Here is a 22,058-nt window from a genome sequence, read left to right as displayed (position 1 = left end):
TATTTTCTCTGCTTTTACTCAAATATTGCTCTCTGTTTTTGGTTGTCTGTAGCCAACATCTAATTGCTTTCACTTTTTTGTCTTTACTTTCCAACAGCCTGTGTTTAGCCTCTTGAATTTGTTTTATTTCTTACTGTTTCTTAAGCAGCTTTTGCATCCTTGATGGACTCTGTTCAATGAAGATAGGTCTGGGCATTCTACTTGTTCCCCATTGGTGCAGCCAAAACCTAACTTCTCAATGTTCTTGAAGAAAGCTTTTCTTTGAGGCTAAATTTGGATTGCTTTTTGCTGCAGGTTACACAATTTGACCACTCTCGCTTAAGTGAGAAAGAGTTCATTATCTCCCATAATGGCAAGTCTTAAAGATAAGTAGGCCTGTGACAGGGCGTCTGCGGCTCCCAGCAGCATTACAAGGTCCAGGCTCTCTTTCTCCTCCACCATCCTCAGTATGTAAGTGTTTGAGCCCAGCACTCTTCCCCTTGTCCTACGATGGCTCTGGTAACTGCAGGCACAAGTCTGCGTCTGAAGCCGAGAGAGGGGGCAGGCGGAAGCCCCGCAGTCCCTGGGTGTGTTCCTTTCATCGGGCAAGCGAATGCTTCCTCAGAAGCCACTGTACAGACACCCTCTCAGGTCTTACTGGCTAAAACTGGCTCAGTGATCACCTCTAACTCGGGGACACTGGGAATTAGAAAATCTGGGGGTTTTCAGCTTCTGCAGTGAGAGGTGAGTGTAGAGTCAGCTGTCGGGTCAGCCAACCCATATGACCACTTCGCTGATGGTCATAGCTCCCATCCTATTATTGTTGCCCTGTTAAAACTCTTGGTCACTTTCTCATAAGCACTGAGGCTTTACCAACCTTACAGGCCTTTTGCTCCAGCCTGAAGCAGCCGCTAGGTGGTGGGGCCTGTGGGGTCTGGAGGGTGCTTCTCTGTTGGCATGCGAGCCCCTTGGTGGGATGGTGGCGTCTTGCATTCTGTGTCCCTGTCAACAGATGTTTGAATGGTTGAAGAAATACAGAACAGATTAATGCTTCCCTCATGGAAAAAAGACTACTGTTAACATTTATCCCATGATTCCTAATACATGTTTAAGCAGCAGAAAACATTATAGAATTCATGTACTAAAGCTCAAATGTTTGCTTAAGGATTGCTTCTCCATCCCTTTCTCAGGTCCTGCTTACTGTCTCTGTATGTCTCACATAGACATACACTCACATTAAAAAAAATCTTTGATAGTTTAATTTTTTGATACATGCATATAGTACAAAATTCAAATGTTATATTATCTGTAAAAAGTTTGCCTTCTATTGCTATCTTTGAACCACCTGTTTCCTTTCCTGGAGTTAACCACTGTCACCACTGTCTTGTATCTCCTCTTATAAATATTCTAAGTGTTAATAAGCATGCATAAATGGTGACGTACTCTACACAACTTTTTGCCTTTTTGTTTCTTGTGCTACATAAATGATAACACCCCTTACATTTTTTTTAATAAACAATGAATTGTACAGTTTTCTGGGGGTTTTGTTTTGTTTTTTTTATATTTTTTCATATTGCGATTTCTCACGTGTATTTGGATGATATTTTACATCAATCCTCAAGATTTATACAGATTCTTAATTGACTCAATCACATTAGAAGCAGTCTATCAAAAGGGGTATGATCACCATGAGTAACAAAAACACCACTACAAGGTGCAAGGAGAGAGTCCTGCTGGAGCAAGGCCGTGACGCAGGGTGGTGAGAAGTGGAGACCGGGACAGCCCTTCTTGGAGGTGCAACTGTCTCTGCAGTAAGTGGTGGTACAGGAACTGCCCTTTTTTTTTTTTTTGCTATCACTAATCTACACTTACATGACGAATATTATGTTTACTAGGCTCTCCCCTATACCAGGTCTCCCCTATAAACCCCTTTACAGTCACTGTCCATCAGAATAGCAAAATGTTGTAGAATCACTACTTGCCTTCTCTGTGTTGTACAGCCCTCCCTTTTCTCCTACCCCCCCCATGCATGTTAATCTTAATACCCCCCTACTTCTCCCCCCCTTATCCCTCCCTATCCACCCATCCTCCCCAGTCCCTTTCCCTTCGGTACCTGTTAGTCCATTCTTGAGTTCTGTGATTCTGCTGCTGTTTTGTTCCTTCAGTTTTTCCTTTGTTCTTATATTCCACAGAGAAGTGAAATCATTTGGTATTTCTCTTTCTCCGCTTGGCTTGTTTCACTGAGCATAATACCCTCCAGCTCCATCCATGTTGCTGCAAATGATTGGATTTGCCCTTTTCTTATGGCTGAGTAGTACTCCATTGTGTATATGTACCACATCTTCTTTATCCATTCATCTATTGATGGACATTTAGGTTGCTTCCAATTCTTGGCTATTGTAAATAGTGCTGCAATAAACATAGGGGTGCATCTGTCTTTCTCAAACTTGATTGCTGCGTTCTTAGGGTAAATTCCTAGGAGTGGAATTCCTGGGTCAAATGGTATGTCTGTTTTGAGCATTTTGATGTACCTCCATACTGCTTTCCACAATGGTTGAACTAACTTACATTCCCACCAGCAGTGTAGGAGGGTTCCCCTTTCTCCACAGCCTCGCCAACATTTGTTGTTGTTTGTCTTTTGGATGGCAGCCATCCTTACTGGTGTGAGGTGATACCTCATTGTAGTTTTAATTTGCATTTCTCTGATAATTAGCGATGTGGAGCATCTTTTCATGTGTCTGTTGGCCATCTGTATTTCTTTTTTGGAGAACTGTCTGTTCAGTTCCTCTGCCCATTTTTTAATTGGGTTATTTGTTTTTTGTTTGTTGAGGCGTGAGAGCTCCTTATATATTCTGGACGTCAAGCCTTTATCGGATGTGTCATTTTCAAATATATTCTCCCATACTGTAGGGATCCTTCTTGTTCTATTGATGGTGTCTTTTGCTGTACAGAAGCTTTTCAGCTTAATATAGTCCCACTTACTCATTTTTGCTGTTGTTTTCCTTGCCCGGGGAGATATGTTCAAGAAGAGGTCACTCATGTTTATGTCTAAGAGGTTTTCGCCTATGTTTTCTTCCAGGAGTTTAATGGTTTCATGGCTTACATTCAGGTCTTTGATCCATTTTGAGTTTACTTTTGTATATGGGGTTAGACAATGGTCCAGTTTCATTCTCCTATATGTAGCTGTCCAGTTTTGCCAGCACCACCTGTTGAAGAGACTGTCATTTCGCCATTGTATGTCCATGGCTCCTTTATCAAATATTAATTGACCATATATGTCTGGGTTAATGTCTGGATTCTCTAGTCTGTTCCATTGGTCTGTGGCTCTGCTCTTGTGCCAGTACCAAATTGTCTTGATTACTATGGCTTTATAGTAGAGCTTGAAGTTGGGGAGTGAGATCCCCCCTACTTTATTCTTCTTTCTCAGGATTGCTTTGGCTATTCGGGGTCTTTGGTGTTTCCATATGAATTTTTGAATTATTTGTTCCAGTTCATTGAAGAATGTTGCTGGTAGTTTCATAGGGATTGCATCAAATCTGTATATTGCTTTGGGCAGGATGGCCATTTTAACGATATTAATTCTTCCTAGCCACGAGCATGGGATGAGTTTCCATCTGTTAGTGTCCCCTTTAATTTCTCTTAAGAGTGACTTGTAGTTTTCAGAGTATAAGTCTTTCACTTCTTTGGTTAGGTTTATTCCTAGGTATTTTATTTTTTTTGATGCAATTGTGAATGGAGTTGTTTTCCTGATTTCTCTTTCTGTTGGTTCATTGTTAGTGTATAGGAAAGCCACAGATTTCTGTGTGTTGATTTTGTATCCTGCAACTTTGCTGTATTCCGATATCAGTTCTAGTAGTTTTGGGGTGGAGTCTTTAGGGTTTTTTATGTACAGTATCATGTCATCTGCAAATAGTGACAGTTTAACTTCTTCTTTACCAATCTGGATTCCTTGTATTTCTTTATTTTGTCTGATTGCCGTGGCTAGGACCTCCAGTACTATGTTAAATAACAGTGGAGAGAGTGGGCATCCCTGTCTAGTTCCCGATCTCAGAGGAAATGCTTTCAGCTTCTCGCTGTTCAATATAATGTTAGCTGTGGGTTTATCATAGATGGCCTTTATTATGTTGAGGTACTTGCCCTCTATTCCCATTTTGCTGAGAGTTTTTAACATGAATGGATGTTGAACTTTGTCAAATGCTTTTTCAGCATCTATGGAGATGATCATGTGGTTTTTGTCTTTCTTTTTGTTGATGTGGTGGATGATGTTGATGGACTTTCGAATGTTGTACCATCCTTGCATCCCTGGAATGAATCCCACTTGGTCATGGTGTATGATCCTTTTGATGTATTTTTGAATTCGGTTTGCTAATATTTTGTTGAGTATTTTTGCATCTACGTTCATCAGGGATATTGGTCTGTAGTTTTCTTTTTTGGTGGGGTCTTTGCCTGGTTTTGGTATTAGGGTGATGTTAGCTTCATAGAATGAGTTTGGGAGTATCCCCTCCTCCTCTATTTTTTGGAAAACTTTAAGGAGAATGGGTATTATGTCTTCCCTGTATGTCTGATAAAATTCCGAGGTAAATCCATCTGGCCCGGGGGTTTTGTTCTTTGGTAGTTTTTTGATTACCTCTTCAATTTCGTTGCTGGTAATTGGTCTGTTTAGATTTTCTGTTTCTTCCTGGGTCAATCTTGGAAGGTTATATTTTTCTAGGAAGTTGTCCATTTCTCCTAGGTTTCCCAGCTTGTTAGCATATAGGTTTTCATAGTATTCTCCAATAATTCTTTGCATTTCCGTGGGGTCCGTCGTGATTTTTCCTTTCTCGTTTCTGATACTGTTGATTTGTGTTGACTCTCTTTTCTTCTTAATAAGTCTGGCTAGAGGCTTATCTATTTTGTTTATTTTCTCGAAGAACCAGCTCTTGGTTTCATTGATTTTTGCTATTGTTTTATTCTTCTCAATTTTATTTATTTCTTCTCTGATCTTTATTATGTCCCTCCTTCTGCTGACCTTAGGCCTCATCTGTTCTTCTTTTTCCAATTTCGATAATTGTGACATTAGACCATTCATTTGGGATTGCTCTTCCTTTTTTAAATATGCTTGGATTGCTATATACTTTCCTCTTAAGACTGCTTTTGCTGTGTCCCACAGAAGTTGGGGCTTAGTGTTGTTGTTGTCATTTGTTTCCATATATTGCTGGATCTCCATTTTGATTTGGTCATTGATCCATTGATTATTTAGGAGCGTGTTGTTAAGCCTCCATGTGTTCGTGAGCCTCTTTGCTTTCTTTGTACAGTTTATTTCTAGTTTTATGCCTTTGTGGTCTGAAAAGTTGGTTGGTAGGATTTCAATCTTTTGGAATTTTCTGAGGCTCTTTTTGTGGCCTAGTATGTGGTCTATTCTGGAGAATGTTCCATGTGCACTTGAGAAGAATGTATATCCCGCTGCTTTTGGATGTAGAGTTCTATAGATGTCTATTAGGTCCATCTGCTCTACTGTGTTGTTCAGTGCTTCCGTGTCCTTACTTATTTTCTGCCCAGTGGATCTATCCTTTGGGGTGAGTGGTGTGTTGAAGTCTCCTAGAATGAATGCATTGCAGTCTATATCCCCCTTTAGTTCTGTTAGTATTTGTTTCACATATGCTGGTGCTCCTGTGTTGGGTGCATATATATTTAGAATGGTTATATCCTCTTGTTTGACTGAGCCCTTTATCATTATGTAGTGTCCTTCTTTATCTCTTGTTACTTTCTTTGTTTTGAAGTCTATTTTGTCTGATATTAGTACTGCAACCCCTGCTTTCTTCTCACTGTTGTTTGCTTGAAATATGTTTTTCCATCCCTTGACTTTTAGTCTGTACATGTCTTTGGGTTTGAGGTGAGTTTCTTGTAAGCAGCATATAGATGGGTCTTGCTTTTTTATCCATTCTGTTACTCTGTGTCTTTTGATTGGTGCATTCAACCCATTAACATTTAGGGTGACTATTGAAAGATATGTACTTATTGCCATTGCAGGCTTTAAATTCGTGGTTACCAAAGGTTCAAGGTTAGCCTCTTTAGTATCTTACTGCCTAACTTAGCTCGCTTATTGAGCTGTTATATACACTGTCTGGAGATTCTTTTCTTCTCTCCCTTCTTGTTCCTCCTCCTCGATTCTTCATATGTTGGGTGTTTTGTGCTGTGCTCTTTCTAGGAGTGCTCCCATCTAGAGCAGTCCCTGTAAGATGTTCTGTAGAGGTGGTTTGTGGAAAGCAAATTCCCTCAGCTTTTGTTTGTCTGGGAATTGTTTAATCCCACCGTCATATTTGAATGATAGTCGTGCTGGATACAGTATCCTTGGTTCAAGGCCCTTCTGTTTCATTGTATTAAATATATCATGCCATTCTCTTCTGGCCTGTAGGGTTTCTGTTGAGAAATCTGACGTTAGCCTGCTGGGTTTCCCTTTATAGGTGACCTTTTTCTCTCTAGCTGCCTTTAACACTCTTTCCTTGTCCTTGATCTTTGCCATTTTAATTATTATGTGTCTTGGTGTTGCCCTTCTTGGATCCTTTCTGTTGGGGGTTCTGTGTATTTCCGTGGTCTGTTTGATTACTTCCTCCCCCAGTGTTGGGAAGTTTTCAGCAATTATTTCTTCTAAGATACTTTCCATCTCTTTGCCTCTCTCTTCTTCTTCTGGGACCCCTATAATACGGATATTGCTCCTTTTAGATTGGTCACACAGTTCTCTTAATATTGTTTCATTCTTGGAGATCCTTTTGTCTCTCTCTATGTCAGCTTCCATGCGTTCCTGTTCTCTGATTTCAATTCCATCAATGGCCTCTTGCATTCTATCCATTCTGCTTATAAACCCTTCCAGAGTTTGCTTCATTTCTGCAATCTCCTTTCTGGCATCTGTGATCTCTTTCCGGACTTCATCCCATTTCTCTTGCGTATTTCTCTGCATCTCTGTCAGCATGTTTATGATTCTTATTTTGAATTCTTTGTCAGGAAGACTGGTTAGGTCTGTCTCCTTCTCTGGTGTTGTCTCTGTGATCTTTGTCTGCCTGTAGCTTTGCCTTTTCATGGTGATAGGAATAGTCTGCAGAACTGGGACGAGTGACGGCTGGAAGGACTTCCTTTCTTGTTGGTTTGTGGCCCTCCTCTCCTGGGAGAACAGCGGCCTCTAGTGGCTTGTGCTGCGCAGCTGCGCGCAGACAGGGTTTCTGCTTCCTGCCCGGCTGCTATGGAGTTAATCTCCGCTGTTGCTGTGGGCGTGGCCTGGCTCGGGCAGCTACTCCAAAATGGTGGAGTCGCGTTGGAGCAGGAGCTGCTGGGAGGCTATTTATCTCCGTAAGGGGCCTCCCTGCTCCCTGCAGCCCAGGGGTTAGGGTGCCCAGAGATCCCGGATTCCCTACCTCTGGATTAAGTGGCCCGCCCTGCCCCTTTAAGACTTCCAGAAAGCACCCGCCAAAACAAAACAACGACCACAAAAAAAAACAAGAAAAAAAATTTTTTTAATTAAAAAAAAAAAAAAATTTTTTTTAATTAAAAAAAAAAAAAAAAAGGTGGTCGTTCGTTTTTCTTTATTCTCCGGTGCCAGCCTCAGGCCTCTGCTCACCGGTCTTTCTGCCCTGTTTCCCTAATATCGGGGTCCCTGTCCCTTTAAGACTTCCAAAAAGCGCTCGCCAAAACAAAGCAGCAAAAAAGCAAAAAAAAAAAATGGTCGCGCGCTTTTCTTATGTCCTCTGTCGCCCAGCCTCCAGTGCCTGCTCACTGTTCTTGCTGCCCTGTTTTCCCAGTATCGAGGGCCCTGCACTCTGGCCCGGATGGCTGGGGCTGGGTGTTCGGCAGCCCTGGGCTCCGTCTCCCTCCCGCTCTGCCTGCTCTTCTCCCGCCGGGAGCTGGGGGGAGGGGCGCTCGGCTCCCGCGGGGCCGGGGCTTGTATCTTACCCCCTTCGCGAGGTGCTGGGTTCTCTCAGGTGTGGATGTGGTCTGGATATTGTCCTGTGTCCTCTGGTCTTTATTCTAGGAAGGGTTGTCTTTGTTATATTTTCATAGATATATGTTGTTTTGGGAGGAGATTTCCGCTGCTCTACTCACGCCGCCATCTTCCGCCCCTGTCCAAAATCAAAGTTTTAAGAGAGCAGAGACTCTTATTCACAGTTGCATGCTCACACCATCTATTATTGTATTTGCTACAAGTAATTGATATAGTGGCACATAAATATACAAGTAATTGATATAGTGAATAAAACAAAGCTGAAAAGTAATTATTAGTTGGGAACTAAATCAGTAATCTATCTGACAAATTGATTGAAGACATGATTTTATAGGTGATGTTTAAGGAAATATACCAATTAAATGAAGTCACATATATCTTTCTGCATTTTATCTATATTCCAGAGTTGTATACACGTCAGAGTGGCCACTGCTATCCAAGAGGATGGTGTATTCTTGGTAGAAGAATTGTTAGTGATGAAGTTGTCTGTTAACCCAAGTTACTGTACAATCTATATAACCGTTATGCTCTGATTTGCACTTTGGAGTGGGGTTCTGCTTTTGGTTTCACAGAATGCAATTGCTGCTTTTTAGGAAACCATTAAGTAGTTTAATTTAGCTATGCTTTTGATACACATTTGAAAATGTAATGTTTATATTTTGTAGAAAATGGCTCTCTCTACATAGTGATGGATTATTGTGAAGGCGGGGATCTGTTTAAACGAATTAATGCTCAGAAAGGCATTTTCTTTCAAGAGGATCAGGTGAGTTAGCATGTAGGAGATTGACTCTTATTCCGTATGTTACTAAGAAGTAATTCAAAGTTTGTTTATTTATATATGTTTTGATTTGTAGCTACAAATGATAATTGTAATTACTAGGACAATTGAGTATCATATTCTAATATCTTAGTCACATTTCTGTTCTAATTAGCTCCCACTTTAGTTCCTCATCTCATTTCCTGTCTGTGGTAATACTGTATAGTATATGTTGTATCCCGTGTGTATGTGTGTGTATATATATTTATGTATACCTAAAGATAGATATGTATATTTATGTATGTAACAGTTATTAATTACAACCCATTAATTATTATATACCCTGTCAGTCTGGCTTACTGTTGCCAGAACATGTCTCCCAAAACGGGGCTTTGCCAGGTAGCTCCAGCTCTGGAAACTTAGTGTTGGCAACTGCATTAAGTCTAATTTCTGTTTTGATTTCAAGGATTTCTAAAATAAGACCCTGTCTTACCTAAGCAGTCTACTTTTTTTGACTGTTACTCCCTGATTGTACCCTTTTACATTTATTTAGCAGGTATTTACTGAGCATGCATTCTGTGTTAGGCACTGACACACATTTATACTTCTCATTCTTCTTACGCATTTATTCTATTTCTTTAGCTTTGGTAATACTTTCCCCCAAACTGTCTGTTACTAATATTCTGTTGTTTTTTAAAGCTCAGTTTAAGTCCCAGACTTTCCTTTAGATTTCCCATAAGTACTCTAATTGTCGGTGATCTCCGCCTTCTCTAAATTCCTGTTGTGTTTCTCATTATCGCCCATTCTTAATTTTAACCTCATGCTCTTACAGGGGGTGGTGGAGGGAGCACTGTGCTGAGGGGGTGCTTGTTCTCCTAGTTCTCGTGACCCTGTCAATCAGCATAACTTTCTGTGTTTAATAGATAAGAAATCTAAGAGAAGTTAAATAGCTTGCCCAAAACCACATAGTTGGTGTTTGAACCTATTTCTGGCCAACTTCAGAGTTTCTAAAATTTCTTTTTACAAATTTAAAATAAATTATAAAATGATTTAAAAGTTCAGAAATGGAGAGTCTTCATTCCTCACTGTTCTGTCCCTGAGATTCCCAGTCTTTTGTATCATTGCAGACTCTATTTTTCCTCCTTGCACATGTGTGTATATAATACTGAGGCACCTGTATTCAGAAATGGAATATTATACACACCATGCTCTATCTTGCTTTTGTTACTTAAAAATTATCTTGATCATCTTTACATGTTGGTCCATATAGACCAATTATATTAGCTTTAATAGCTGCATTATATCCCATTCCAGCAAGGCCTGTGGACATTTTATCTCTTTTTATGCTTTTATCTTCATACCATTCTGTTCCTTCCATGGCAGCTGTTCCAGCATCTTTTATAAATATCTCTCTGTATTTTTGCAAAATGGCTGTACTGGCCTCTTCAGTTTTACTCTCCCTGAGGGCTGTGTCTCAGATCCATGCTATGCTATCTGTGCACTTGCCGCCTCTGACTGCTGAATGAGGCTGCGCGGTGTTCCTACAGGCCTGCACGCACTTTCACTGCCCCGTGCACTCTTCTTAATGTACTCTAAATACTTCACAGGAGAGTTTTTCCCCAACACGGCTGTAATTTCCTATAGAACAGATCACACTTTTACTTAGTCATCTCAGGGAAGGACATACTTAGGAAAGGTATGTCTGTGGTAGGAACCAACTTGGCACAACTAATCAGTATCAGCTGATTGATAATACTAGATGGGTGGGAACTTCTAGGTTCCTGGCAGTACCCTGAAACTAATACTAAGGTGAAATCTCAAGTTATATTTTAATTAAGTACAACTAAATAAGGTAATGTCATATTTCTCAAGCTTTTCTTACCTCTTGTTTCCACCATTAAGTCTACTAGACAGAGCACAGAACTTGGAGTAAAAAGCCTTGGGTTTGAATCGTTGTTTTACTTACCAGCTTGGTAATTGTTAACAAGTTGCTTAACTGTTTTGATACTATTTCCTCGTTTGTTAATAAGGATGTTCCTACCAAGTAGCTGACTTCACTACGGTGGTGAAATCAAATAGTAATGTATGCTGCAAGTGCTATTTTTTATTAGAATGTTATCTACTGTGTTCCATTGCTTGCGCTTGTTTTTATTTATTTGTCTCTGTTGAACTTTAAAATGCTTACTATTAAATTTCATAATTTTCTACCATGAAGTATGTTGTTAATCTATATATTTGGTTCTAGTGATGGATAAATAGTCTTAGTACATAATGGTGTGTGTGTATGTACATATTTTTGTATCTTGTCATCCTATAAATTATTATGGAGAACTACATTATATATTTTTATTCATCTCTGAGACTAATTCCACAATAAACCCTAAAATTTGGGAAGTCTTTCTTGCAAGTTAATAGCATTTTTTTCTGCCTTTCAAAATAAGTTTTGTTAGCACAAATAAAGGCATTGTTTATTTTATCCTATTTGAAATGGGAATTATTTAAATAAAAACATTCTAATACTTTCTGGGCTTTGAAGCAGGAAAACAGACCAGAGGCCATTTTTGGTTTAGGCTGCAGGTTAGCATCCATATGAGGTGGTTTTGTCCATTTCTAGAATGGAAGTGGAACAGAAAGTTTGAAATAAGTTGATTCTGCAAACACTCAAGCCTTCTATTTAGTGATACTTCCATCTTTGCGTCTTTATTGGACAAAAATCTAGTCTAAGAAATTACCTAAGTTTAACTTTTAATCAGCAGTAAACAGTGAAATGCATAAATGATGCTTGGAGGCCTTTGCCCACAGAGATATTAAAAGATGTTCTACTGGCTATTTTTGCCTTATTTCCAAGTTTTGGATAAATTTTCCAGGAGTCTCCTCTCTTGAGATGATAAATATTTCCAAATATATATTCTTTCAAAAGAAAGTCTGGTCTCATAAATGTTAGCCCTAATATTTAGGAGCAGTGAGAGTGTAATTAAGCATATAGGCTTCGTTGAGTTTGCTGTGAAAAATCTAGAGCCTTTTAGTATTGAGCAACTACTAAGGCCGCAGAACTGATTTCTGTCCACAAGTGTTTATAGGGAATGTTGGATTTGATTTTTTTAAAAACCTATTATTTGCTCTCTTATAGGAAGGCCAGGAAAACAAGCCCAGTACATTCTCACCAAATTTCACCTGCAGTACCTATAAGTTTGGGTGGTTTGCTCTTTTGTGAGGGTTTACAAATTTGCCAGGGTTTTGATGACCAGCCACCTGTGATCCTGAGACTCATAGTGAATGAAAATCAGTCTCATTTAAATGACACTCCAGGGATGACCTGGATTGTACAATGAATTGTCCAATTACATTGTGGTAAAAAGGGATAGAGATTCTTACTGAACTGATGAAAATCATAATATAGCCCAGAAAAATAAAACTATTTGAATTCTAAATGGGTCAGTGAGAATCAGATAATCATTTTAAGATACTATGTTTCAGTCTGCAAAGTATAGTCTACTAACTAGAAATAGTTTAGAAGAAAAAATGGACTATATATTCATTAAATATAGAAAAAGAGAACATTAAAAATAATACCCATCATATTCTAAACAAACACAATTAAATTGCTTTTAATTCAGTTCATTCAGTCCTAGTAATTCTTCTGCTGGGTCCCTTGGGGCAGTCTGCTTTCATGATATGTGTTAGCTTATGGACTAAAGTCTCAGAAATCTTGACTCAGTCCATTGTTTACTCCAGCAATGTCAGCTCAGAAGTCTGTGCTTGAGTCTATTTTTTGAAGTATCAATGGTTCAGTGTTCCTAGCAGAGTGTTTCCAAAGAGCCTCTGGCCAGCATCACAGAGCAAAGGCCTGTTTGATAATGAGACTGGAAGGCTGTTGTTAATTTATTATAGTAGCCAATAACACAATTAAATAATCTATAGGGACATTTGATAAGGGCATGATGAATATTTCCCTTAAGGGTAAAAATAGGGAAGTCATTGACAGATTTCTAGGACCTTCCAGAAAGCATGCATTTTCTGGAGTGTTTATATTAATGATAACTTACCTACACAAACTTAACCTGGGACCATCTGGGCATCTTTGTAGATCTGACAAGTCTTCTCATGCAACTTTTATAATAATGTTGAGCTGAGTAATACATACCAGGAAAGATAGCCTTGCATTTAAAAGTTTTTTTCTAAATTTAGGATCTAATCCTGAAAGGTAAAAATCTAGAGTGGTCAGAGATTTGGTTGCTTGATTAAGGTAGAGTCTTGGGTGCCTGAAAAGTAATATTTGGTTACCTGTTTAATCAAAGGGACAAAATACTTTTTAAAATGAAGATGGAGAGGATTCTGGGAAGCTGGTGGAGAAGAACGAGTAGGAGTCTGTCCCCCACCTACACAACAATGACAGTGGCCAGTCTGATGGAACTGTTCTGGATCTCTGGAATCTCTTGAAGACTTACAACTTCTAGGGGAATGCTTGGATAGTAAATTGTCGTCAATTTGGGTCAATTTTTCAGCTGTTAGCCAGGGAGCAGGGTTACCCATTCTCCGCCTCCTCACCCAGAGACAACCAGCAAAGCGTGCATCCAGAGCAGCCTACATGTGCCCTGTGGGGGTCTGGGTGGCACAAAGCTCCCTGTGCTCCAAATACCAGCGTCTGTGCTGTGACGCTGGATTGCCACCTCTAGTCGCGGAGGCACCACTAGGAGGTGGGCACCCCTTGCTGTACTTCCTCTGCTGTTGCAAGCCCCAGCCCTCCTGCTGAAGTGACTTCAGGGAATTTAGAAGGTCGGTACTAGTTTTTTCTCCTGCTTCATTTCTTTCTTTTCCCATTTGGACACAGACATTGAAAACTATGACATTCAAAAGCCACCACATATATGAGGGAGATTAGAACATCTCCATGCCTACCCAGAGAAAGACGCAGGACCAGAGAAGACCTGAGATGATTTTAAGTTTGCACCTCGGGATGATATTGGCTCAGAGACAGCACACAACAGTCAGCAAAAACAAAAATAAAACCAGTGAGTCCTGGGGAAGGGGAAGAATCCGTTTCCAGACTTACCACATTATTAGATTCAAATGACTACTTTTCAACAAAATGTCACAAGGCATATGAAAGAACAGGCAAGTGTGGCTTATAAAAAGGAAAAACAAAAAGTCCCTGGGAAAAACCTGATGACAATAGACAAGGACTGAACCTGACTGCCCAAAGATGCTCAGAGAACCGTAGGAGGGCGTGGAAAAAGTCAGGAAGACAGTATATGAACAAAATGGGAGTATTAGTAAGGAGATAGAAAACCTAAAAAGAAACAAAAAAGAAATTCCAGAGCTGAAAAGTAAAATAACTGAAAAGGAAACTCACTAGAGGGCTTGCTTCAAAGGCAGATGTGAACAGAAAGACGAAAGAATCAGTGAACTTGAAACTATAGTGGAAAGTGTAAGAAAGCTACAATAAAGGACAATGGAAATAATATACTGAGTCTGAGGAACAGAAATAAAAAAGATTGAAGAAAAATGACCAGAGCATAGGGGACCTGTGGATCGCCATCAAGCAGACCGGCTTGTGCACTGTGCGGGCCCCAGCAGGAGAGAGTGACAGAGAATATTTGAAGAATTAGTGGCTGAAAACTCCCCAAATTTGATGAAAGACATGAATATAAACATCCTAGAAGTTTAATGAACTCCAAGTAGGAAGACTCAAATAAAGGAACCCATACAAAGGCATACATCAAACTGTTGAAGGACAAAAACAGTCTTGAAATCAGCAACAAAGAAGTCACTGTCACAAGGGAGCCTCAGTAAGAATCTCAGCAGATTCCTGTTAAAAACTTGGAAGGCCAGAAAGCAATGGGCTGATAATATGCAAGTGCTAAAAGAAAAAGACCTATAACAAGAGTCCTGTCTCTGGCAAGCTGCCCTCCAGAAATGAAGGACCTTCCCAGATGAACAAGAGCCGCGGCAAGTTGTTCCTGCCAGACTTGTCCGGAAAGCGGGGCTGCTGGCATCTCCAGACCGAAGTGAAAGGATACCAGCAGTGACATGGCACCGCATGAAGAGATGCAGAGCTCGGTGACGGCAAATACGAGCAGTTGTCGGGGCTCGCACTATTGTAACAGCAGTTTGTAGCTCCGCTTTTTGTTCTTTACATGACTTAGGAGACTAATACATTTTTTAAAGCAATTCTTAGTCTAAAATCTAGTGTTATTATAATTGGTTTATAATTCCACATTTTGTTTTTTACATAATCTGAGAGACTAATGGGGAAGGGATAGGGTGGGTGAAGTAGGTGAAGAGGATAAAGAGGCACAAAACCTTAATCATACAAATTGATCGCAGGGATGGAAGTACAGCGTGGAGAATATAGCCGATAGCTCTGTAACGTTTCCTATGTCGACAGTAACCGCACTATTTGGGGTGAGGATTTAATAATGTAGACAATTATCAAATCATTATGTTGTATATTTGAAACCAATGTAATAGTGTATATCAAGTATACTACAATAAAAAAATTTAAAAAACAAGTGCACTTAAAAAAAATGATCAGTTTATGTTTTGGACACAAAGATGTAAGTGCGTCAAGATGTCATGGCAACTGAAAGGAGAGGGACAGAGATGTAAAGGAGCAGAGTTTTTGTTATTGACGTTTAGTACAAATCCAAATTAGAGTGTTGTGTTTTTAGGATATGAAATGTAATCCCCATGGTAACCACAAAGAAAATAGATATAGAATGTATACAAAAGGAAATGAGAGGTGAATTTAAGTGTTTCACCTCAAAAAATTCACTGAGCACAAAAGAAGACAGTAATGTAGGAAATGAGGGACAGAGTAGTTGTGAGGGATGTGAAAAACGAATGACAGAAGTTAGTCCCTCCACATCAGTCAGCCTTAAAAAGGAGGTTCTGGCATACACTACGTGGATCAACTCTGAAAACATTATGCCAAGTCAAGTGAGCCCCGCAGCAAGATGAATGCTGTGTATCCCCTGATGCGAGGTCCGTCGAGTGCTGAGAACCAGAGAGACAGGAAGTAGAGGGGTGGCTGCCAGGGGCTGGGGGCAGGTCATGGGCAGCTAGGCTGTGATGGGTGTGGGGTCCAGTTCTGCAAGATGAAAAGAATTCCAGAGTTGGATGGGTGGTGATGGTTACACAACAGTCTGAATGTGCTTAAAACCACCGAAGTATGCACTTAAAAGTGATAAAAGATGGTAAATTGTGTGTTCTATACATTTTGCTACAATTAAAAACTGAAAAAAATATACATGAAGGCAATATAATTATATGGATCCTTAGCTCTCTCATAGGTGAGCCACCTTGTTTGAAAAAATAATCAAATGATGAAGTCAGCACAAAGCAGAGAAAATTATTCCAGTAGATGTGGAATATCTGCTTTCTGGGCAAGTTACACAGAAGGTAAATAGTAAATAAGCTCTTATTACCTCTTGTTAGGAGTGCCAAGATCAATTTAGTGTTCATAGAAAGCCAAGTTCTACTTATCCATTAATATTTGGCAGTAAGTTTCTCAAACTTTTTTTTTAATGACTAAACCTATCAAAACTGAGCATACTTGAGTAAAATTTTAGCATATTTTGTTTCACGAAGAAACCCGAGCTTTGGAGCTGAGAAGGTGGATTACAGTGGTTTCAATGCTCCAAGGCTGTGGACAGTAATGAAAGTAACACATACACATGGTGCTGCAGTCCTGACAGGTGTATCATGGTCACCATATGTTGTTTGGCTCAACATTTTACAAATGTTTTCATTTGAAGGCTTTTTGAGCAAGAGAATGCCATTTTCCCAACAGTGTGTTATAAATATTAATATGAACCAATGTGTACAAGGAAGTAAACAGGAAAGATTAGAAACAGTTATAATTCAAGGGCCCTGCCTCTCCCCCAACTCTAACTCGAGGTCATCAAGCCCTGATTCAGTAAGAGTCTGAGTTGGTAGACAGGGAATAAAGATGGAGCCTTTCATTCTCAGACTTATCCTCCTCAGCTTTATTTGTACCTTTCATCCAGATCTAGCTCTGGAATCAGATTCTGTCCAGTTTTTGTTTTCTCACCTCCATGCCGAGGTGGTGGGCCAGAGCCTCACCCGTGGCTCACTCCCTCATCTCTCTCAATGGTCTTTGATAGAGGTCCGCAAGCAGTGGTCTGCCTGCCTGCCGTCTTTGTTCATAGAGTTTCATTAAAACACAGTCATGCTTGCTTGTTTGCATGTAACCTATGGTTACAGTGGCAAACAGACCACATAGCCTGCAAATTCTGAAATACTTACTGTCTGGCCCTGTATAGAATAATTTGCTAACTCCTGGTCTTTGAGCTCTTTAACTTTTTTTTTTTTTTTTTTTTAACAAATTCTGACACCTATCAGGTACATTGTTAGTGCTGAATACATGTTTGTCAAGTCATAAAGGACTACAGGTATGGAAAATCTGCTAATGAAAGACTGTCTGTAAAATGAGGCATAGGTCATCTCCAGGATGTTAGCACTGCAGGTAGACTGCCTAACACAAGATTCCACCGAGCTTAGCTTTAATCTTTTTGTACCTTCTCCTCCCCCCTCCCTGCTTGAATTAATTGTTCTCTTAGTGTACATATTGCTGTTATAAACTAGTGTTTTATTACAGATATTTAAAATATTTCTACCACCATATGAACTCAAAAGTCAGAGAATTGTGTTTCATTTTTCTACTTCCAGTGTCTTATGTGAATATAGAAAGGAACTTAAAAATATTTTGTAGTCCTTAGTAAATATCTATTGAACTGAACTGAGAGGTTTTTTTAAACAGAATTAATTTAAAAATTAATTTTAGGATATTTTAATGTAATATTTGTTCTTTTTTAAGAAAAATACTGAAGAAATGAATAAAATGTAAACCTTGATACCTTTCTTTCTGTCTTCTGAAAATCTACTTCCCTGAGGTCAACACTGAACTGAAAGGTGGCAGTTCTCTGTGCTTCCATCCATCCTGCACAGGCCACATGCTCATACATGAATACACAGAGTTCCCTTGTGGAATAGGCCTAAAAAAAAGAGTATGCTGTGCATACTGTTCTGTAACTTTCTTTTACTCACTTAATAGTATACTTAGAAGCACCATTCTTTTTCAGTGGCTGCATCGTATTTCCAGTACAGTGATACCATGATACACTTAACCAGGCCCCTTGACAGATATATTTAGATGTTCATATGTTTTTGCTGTCATGAATAATGCTGCGGTAAACATCCTTGTACATATCCTTTAGTATTCGTGATACTGTATCTGTAGAATGAATTTGAAATTGCAACTGCTCTTTCAAATGGTATGTGTATTTAACATTTTACAAATAACTGTAATTAACTTTCTCACAAACAAAAAATATGCAAAGATTTATTTCCTCACATTCTGACCAATTGTTTATTATTTAATTTTTCTTAAGTTACAATGGCATGTTGTTTTAATTATTTTTCTTTAATTTGGAGGGAGATGAGTATTTTGTGTAGGTGTTTATTGGCTTGTTTTTCCTCCATCATTTGCCTTTCCAGTCTTTTCTCCAGTTCTTACTCTGGCTATAGCATTTAGATCAGTGACTTGGAAGAATTTCGCATATTAGAGAATTAGCAATCTGTCAATCATGTTGCAGCTATTTTCTCAATAGTAAACCTGATTTTGTTTTCTTGTGCAGATGGTTCGCATTGTATATAGTCACCTTTGTCTTTTTTTCTTGTGATTTAATGGGTTTTGTGTCATGTTTTGAAAGTCCTGCTTCAATCAAAGATTAAAGAAAATTAACCTATGTTTTCTTTTAACATTTTATACTTTAATTTGTTCATATTTAAAGATGTTATCTCCTTGGAATTCCTTTGGTGTTAGGAATGAGATAGAAATTAAGCCTTTTTATTTTCCAGGGGCCAACTCTACTTGAATGTAGGGAAAGAAAAAAGTCAGAGATGTCTTCCAGCTTGCCAGCCTAATTTTATTCCTCATGGTTTTTATTTATATAGAAAAAAGGTATATTTAAAAACAAAGAAAAACCACTCTCCATCATTGTATCATAAAATGTAAAGGATTTCCATTCTTCACTCTGTGGAAGTTTCTATGTTAATGCTGATGTACGAGAGAAGCTTCAGTAGAGCCTCTTGCATTTAAAGTCAATGTGCGCCCTGCATGTAATGTGCCGTTTGGCTTGAATATCTACTCAGTGTTAGTGATGTTAATTATAATGAAATTAAAAATTGTGGCCTACATTTTTTTTTAAGGATTTAGTTTTCCTTAACCCCAAATTTTCCTGAACCCTTTTAGTGGTCAGGGAAAGAGTACTGTGTAATGTTAATTCTATAAGGAATGACAGATCTGATTTTCCCCTAGATTTTGGACTGGTTTGTACAGATATGTTTGGCCTTGAAACACATACACGATAGAAAAATTCTTCACCGAGACATAAAATCACAGGTATGTTTCTTCTGTCACTTCTACATAGATTCTAACTTCCAAATGGATGAGGACATGGGGCCCGCACCGCCCGCGGCCAGAGGTCTTAAGCCCAGTCTGCCCCAGAGGGTCCGCCCTCTCCCTTCTCACCCCTCCCTCCCTGTGACGTGGAAATGCCCCGCAGGCCCGGCCTGTGTGAGCGCTCCTGCCCACTTTCTGCGTCCTCTCCTCCTTGGTTTACTCATTCGTTGTGATGGAAAAAGTCCAGAGAATGTGTTGAAGGTTTTTTTTTTGAGATCTTGTGTATCTGAAGATTACTTTATCCCTTTCTTTTTAATGATAATTTGGATATAAGTTTTAGGTTGGAAATTGTTTTCCTATGCAATTGATTTGCAAATATTTTCTCCAGTTCTCTGGGTTGTCTATTCATTTTCTTGATCATGTCCTTTGCACAAAGGTTTTTAATATTAAAGACAAATGATTTACATTTTCTTTTGTTGCTTGTGTCATTAAGAAACCACTGCCTGACCCAATGGCAGGAAGATTTCCTCCTATGTTTTCCTCTAGGAGTTTTATAGTTTTACTTACTATATTCAGGTCTAGAATCCATTTCGAGTTAATTTTGTGTATGGTGTGAGATAGAGGTCTACATTCATTCTTTAGCATGTGGGTATCCAGTTATCCCAGCATTATTTTTAAATTGGATTCATTTTTATGATAAAAGTTATCAACTCAGAAGTGAACTGTAACAATATTTCTGGGTTTTTTTCCCATCTCTTTTACAGAACATATTTTTAACCAAAGGTGGGACAATACAACTTGGAGATTTTGGAATCGCTAGAGTTCTTAATAGGTAACATAACAGTTTTACACTTTGTTTTGATATAATGTCTTCAGTGAAACTTTAACTCATGATGATGCATATGTGATAATTTATAATAATACATTTAAGTATCTTATGCTTCTCCACTAATTCTCTTTGTGTTGTAGTACTGTAGAGCTGGCTCGCACTTGCATAGGGACCCCGTATTACTTGTCACCTGAAATCTGTGAAAACAAACCTTACAATAACAAAAGGTATTTCAAATGAGATTCATTACATGATATATTCCCTTTACATTTTTCTGTTATACTGTATTTATTAACTGTACTTATTAATGTATACTAAAATCAGTAGTACACATATGTAAATACATTATTTGTGCATATCTACATGTGTGTTTGTACACACTTTAAATATATGATGGGGGAATTGTAAAGAAACTATTTGACTAGCTTGCTGAAGGAACTATAGAAAGAATCACTTAATTATAGTATTTAAGTCATTGAAAATAGAGTGGTTTCTTTGGTCTTTCTCTTTGTAATAGTCCCTATTATATATGCAGTAGTTCAATATAATATTTATTGAACACTTACTAGATGCCAGGCACTATTTTGAATGATTTCTGTGTTAATTAACTTTAATCTTCACAGTAACCTTGTGAGCTGTAGGTAATAGTCATTCCTCCTCTTTACACGGAAGCTGGATTGAGAGCCATAAAGGGACTTCAGAGTCCTGTGCATCTGGCCCCCAAGCCCGAATTCCTCATCACTGAGCTGTTCTGTGGCTAACAGATTGTAGGACATGTGGGCAGGAAGGGAATTCCGCTGCTGAATTCCCATTACCACTCTTTCTAGTGGAAAAATCCCACCCAAGAAACATCGGTCTTAATTTTGGAAGCACTCATAGAAGCCAGAAGGGGAACGTGGCTGGCAGTGATTCATGTATTTATGATCGCTGTTTCCTCCCCACAGCCCCTTTTTTCTTGAGGATGGAGAAGCAGCTGTATTTCAGGCCTGAGCAGTAGAGGCCAAGGACATCACCCTAGCAATATATTTTTTAACCAGTTTAAGTTACAATGATCAGTCTAGTCCATGGGATCTATTACCAGTGGATATTCTAATGGACAGCAGCATTTTCTTTGAGCTGAAGTAATTCTACATTTTAATGCTGTTTCTGTCTGTGGATAAGTAAACTCTGAAAAATGTCAGTCTTTATCATTAAATTAGGAATGGATTTAGTCATCCCTCGGAGAATTTTATATAAAAGTAATTTCGTGGTAAAAATGGTTTAAAAATGTAATGGATGAGCTTCATGAATTATACTTAGACATTCATATTTTTCTCAATGTCTTTTTAAATGTTTTATTAATAGGATCATTAGTCTAATGTTTTTGTTTATATTGTTTAGTTTGTCACACATACAAGTTACTAAATTGCTTGCTTACATTTACATTTTCTCCCACTTGAAACTTGAAATTAAATAGATTTGGGGGATTACAGGTTTTGTACTTGCAGACTTTGTGAGGTTGGGTGAAGATAACCTTAGGATGTTAGTGCTGGACTTGGTTCTTTCCCAGCAGGCCCAGCTTTCAGGACCAGGGCTTTTTGCCTCTGACTGCCGAGGCCACTGTAGCTGCAGACTCTGGGTTTTTCCTTATAAAAATAGAAATAGTCTTTTTTTTTTTTAACTATAAAAATATCTGTTTATTTTAAGGTATAAGAGGAAGAGACCAGGTAAAAAGAAGAAAGTGTATTTAGTCTTTAAATTAGGATAAAGTAATATATATATATTCTCACATAATATTTCAGTTATCACAGGTTTATTTCAAATTTAATTTTAGTAAATTAGTATTGTCTTAATTACAATACATATTTTTTATCTTAATTACAATACAATACACATATTTTTGTTTTGCAAATAACTGAAAGAAGTAGTTGACCTTTGTGAAATAAAATAACTAAATGGAATATCCATAAAGTGACTGATTTTGTTCTCTTAAATATTAAATTTCTTTAATGAAGCTTTAAAATAATTGCTTGGGGGTATAATTTTTTTAATCTGTGAAAGCTGCTTTTGCCACTTGGTTTTGGCAGAAATCTAAGATTTTAAAGGACATGCTTTA

The 22,058-nt window shown here is 38.6% G+C and overlaps 1 protein-coding gene across 8 annotated transcripts in view; it reads left to right on the top strand.

Moving 5' to 3' along the window:
* NEK1 (NIMA related kinase 1) overlaps positions 1–22,058 on the top strand; it is a 174,613-nt gene that overhangs the window by 11,364 nt on the left and 141,191 nt on the right. For all 8 annotated transcript variants that reach the window (XM_057501650.1, XM_057501795.1, XM_057501737.1 and 5 more), the window contains 4 exons: positions 8,617–8,714; positions 19,051–19,134; positions 19,899–19,966; positions 20,104–20,190. In XM_057501650.1, the coding sequence (XP_057357633.1) occupies positions 8,617–8,714; positions 19,051–19,134; positions 19,899–19,966; positions 20,104–20,190 (337 nt within the window). The remainder of the gene's footprint in view (positions 1–8,616; positions 8,715–19,050; positions 19,135–19,898; positions 19,967–20,103; positions 20,191–22,058) is intronic.

Source organism: Manis pentadactyla, chromosome 1 (assembly GCF_030020395.1).
Source record: "Manis pentadactyla isolate mManPen7 chromosome 1, mManPen7.hap1, whole genome shotgun sequence".
Taxonomy (NCBI): Eukaryota; Metazoa; Chordata; class Mammalia; order Pholidota; family Manidae; genus Manis; species Manis pentadactyla.
This window is presented reverse-complemented; position numbering and strand designations above follow the sequence as displayed.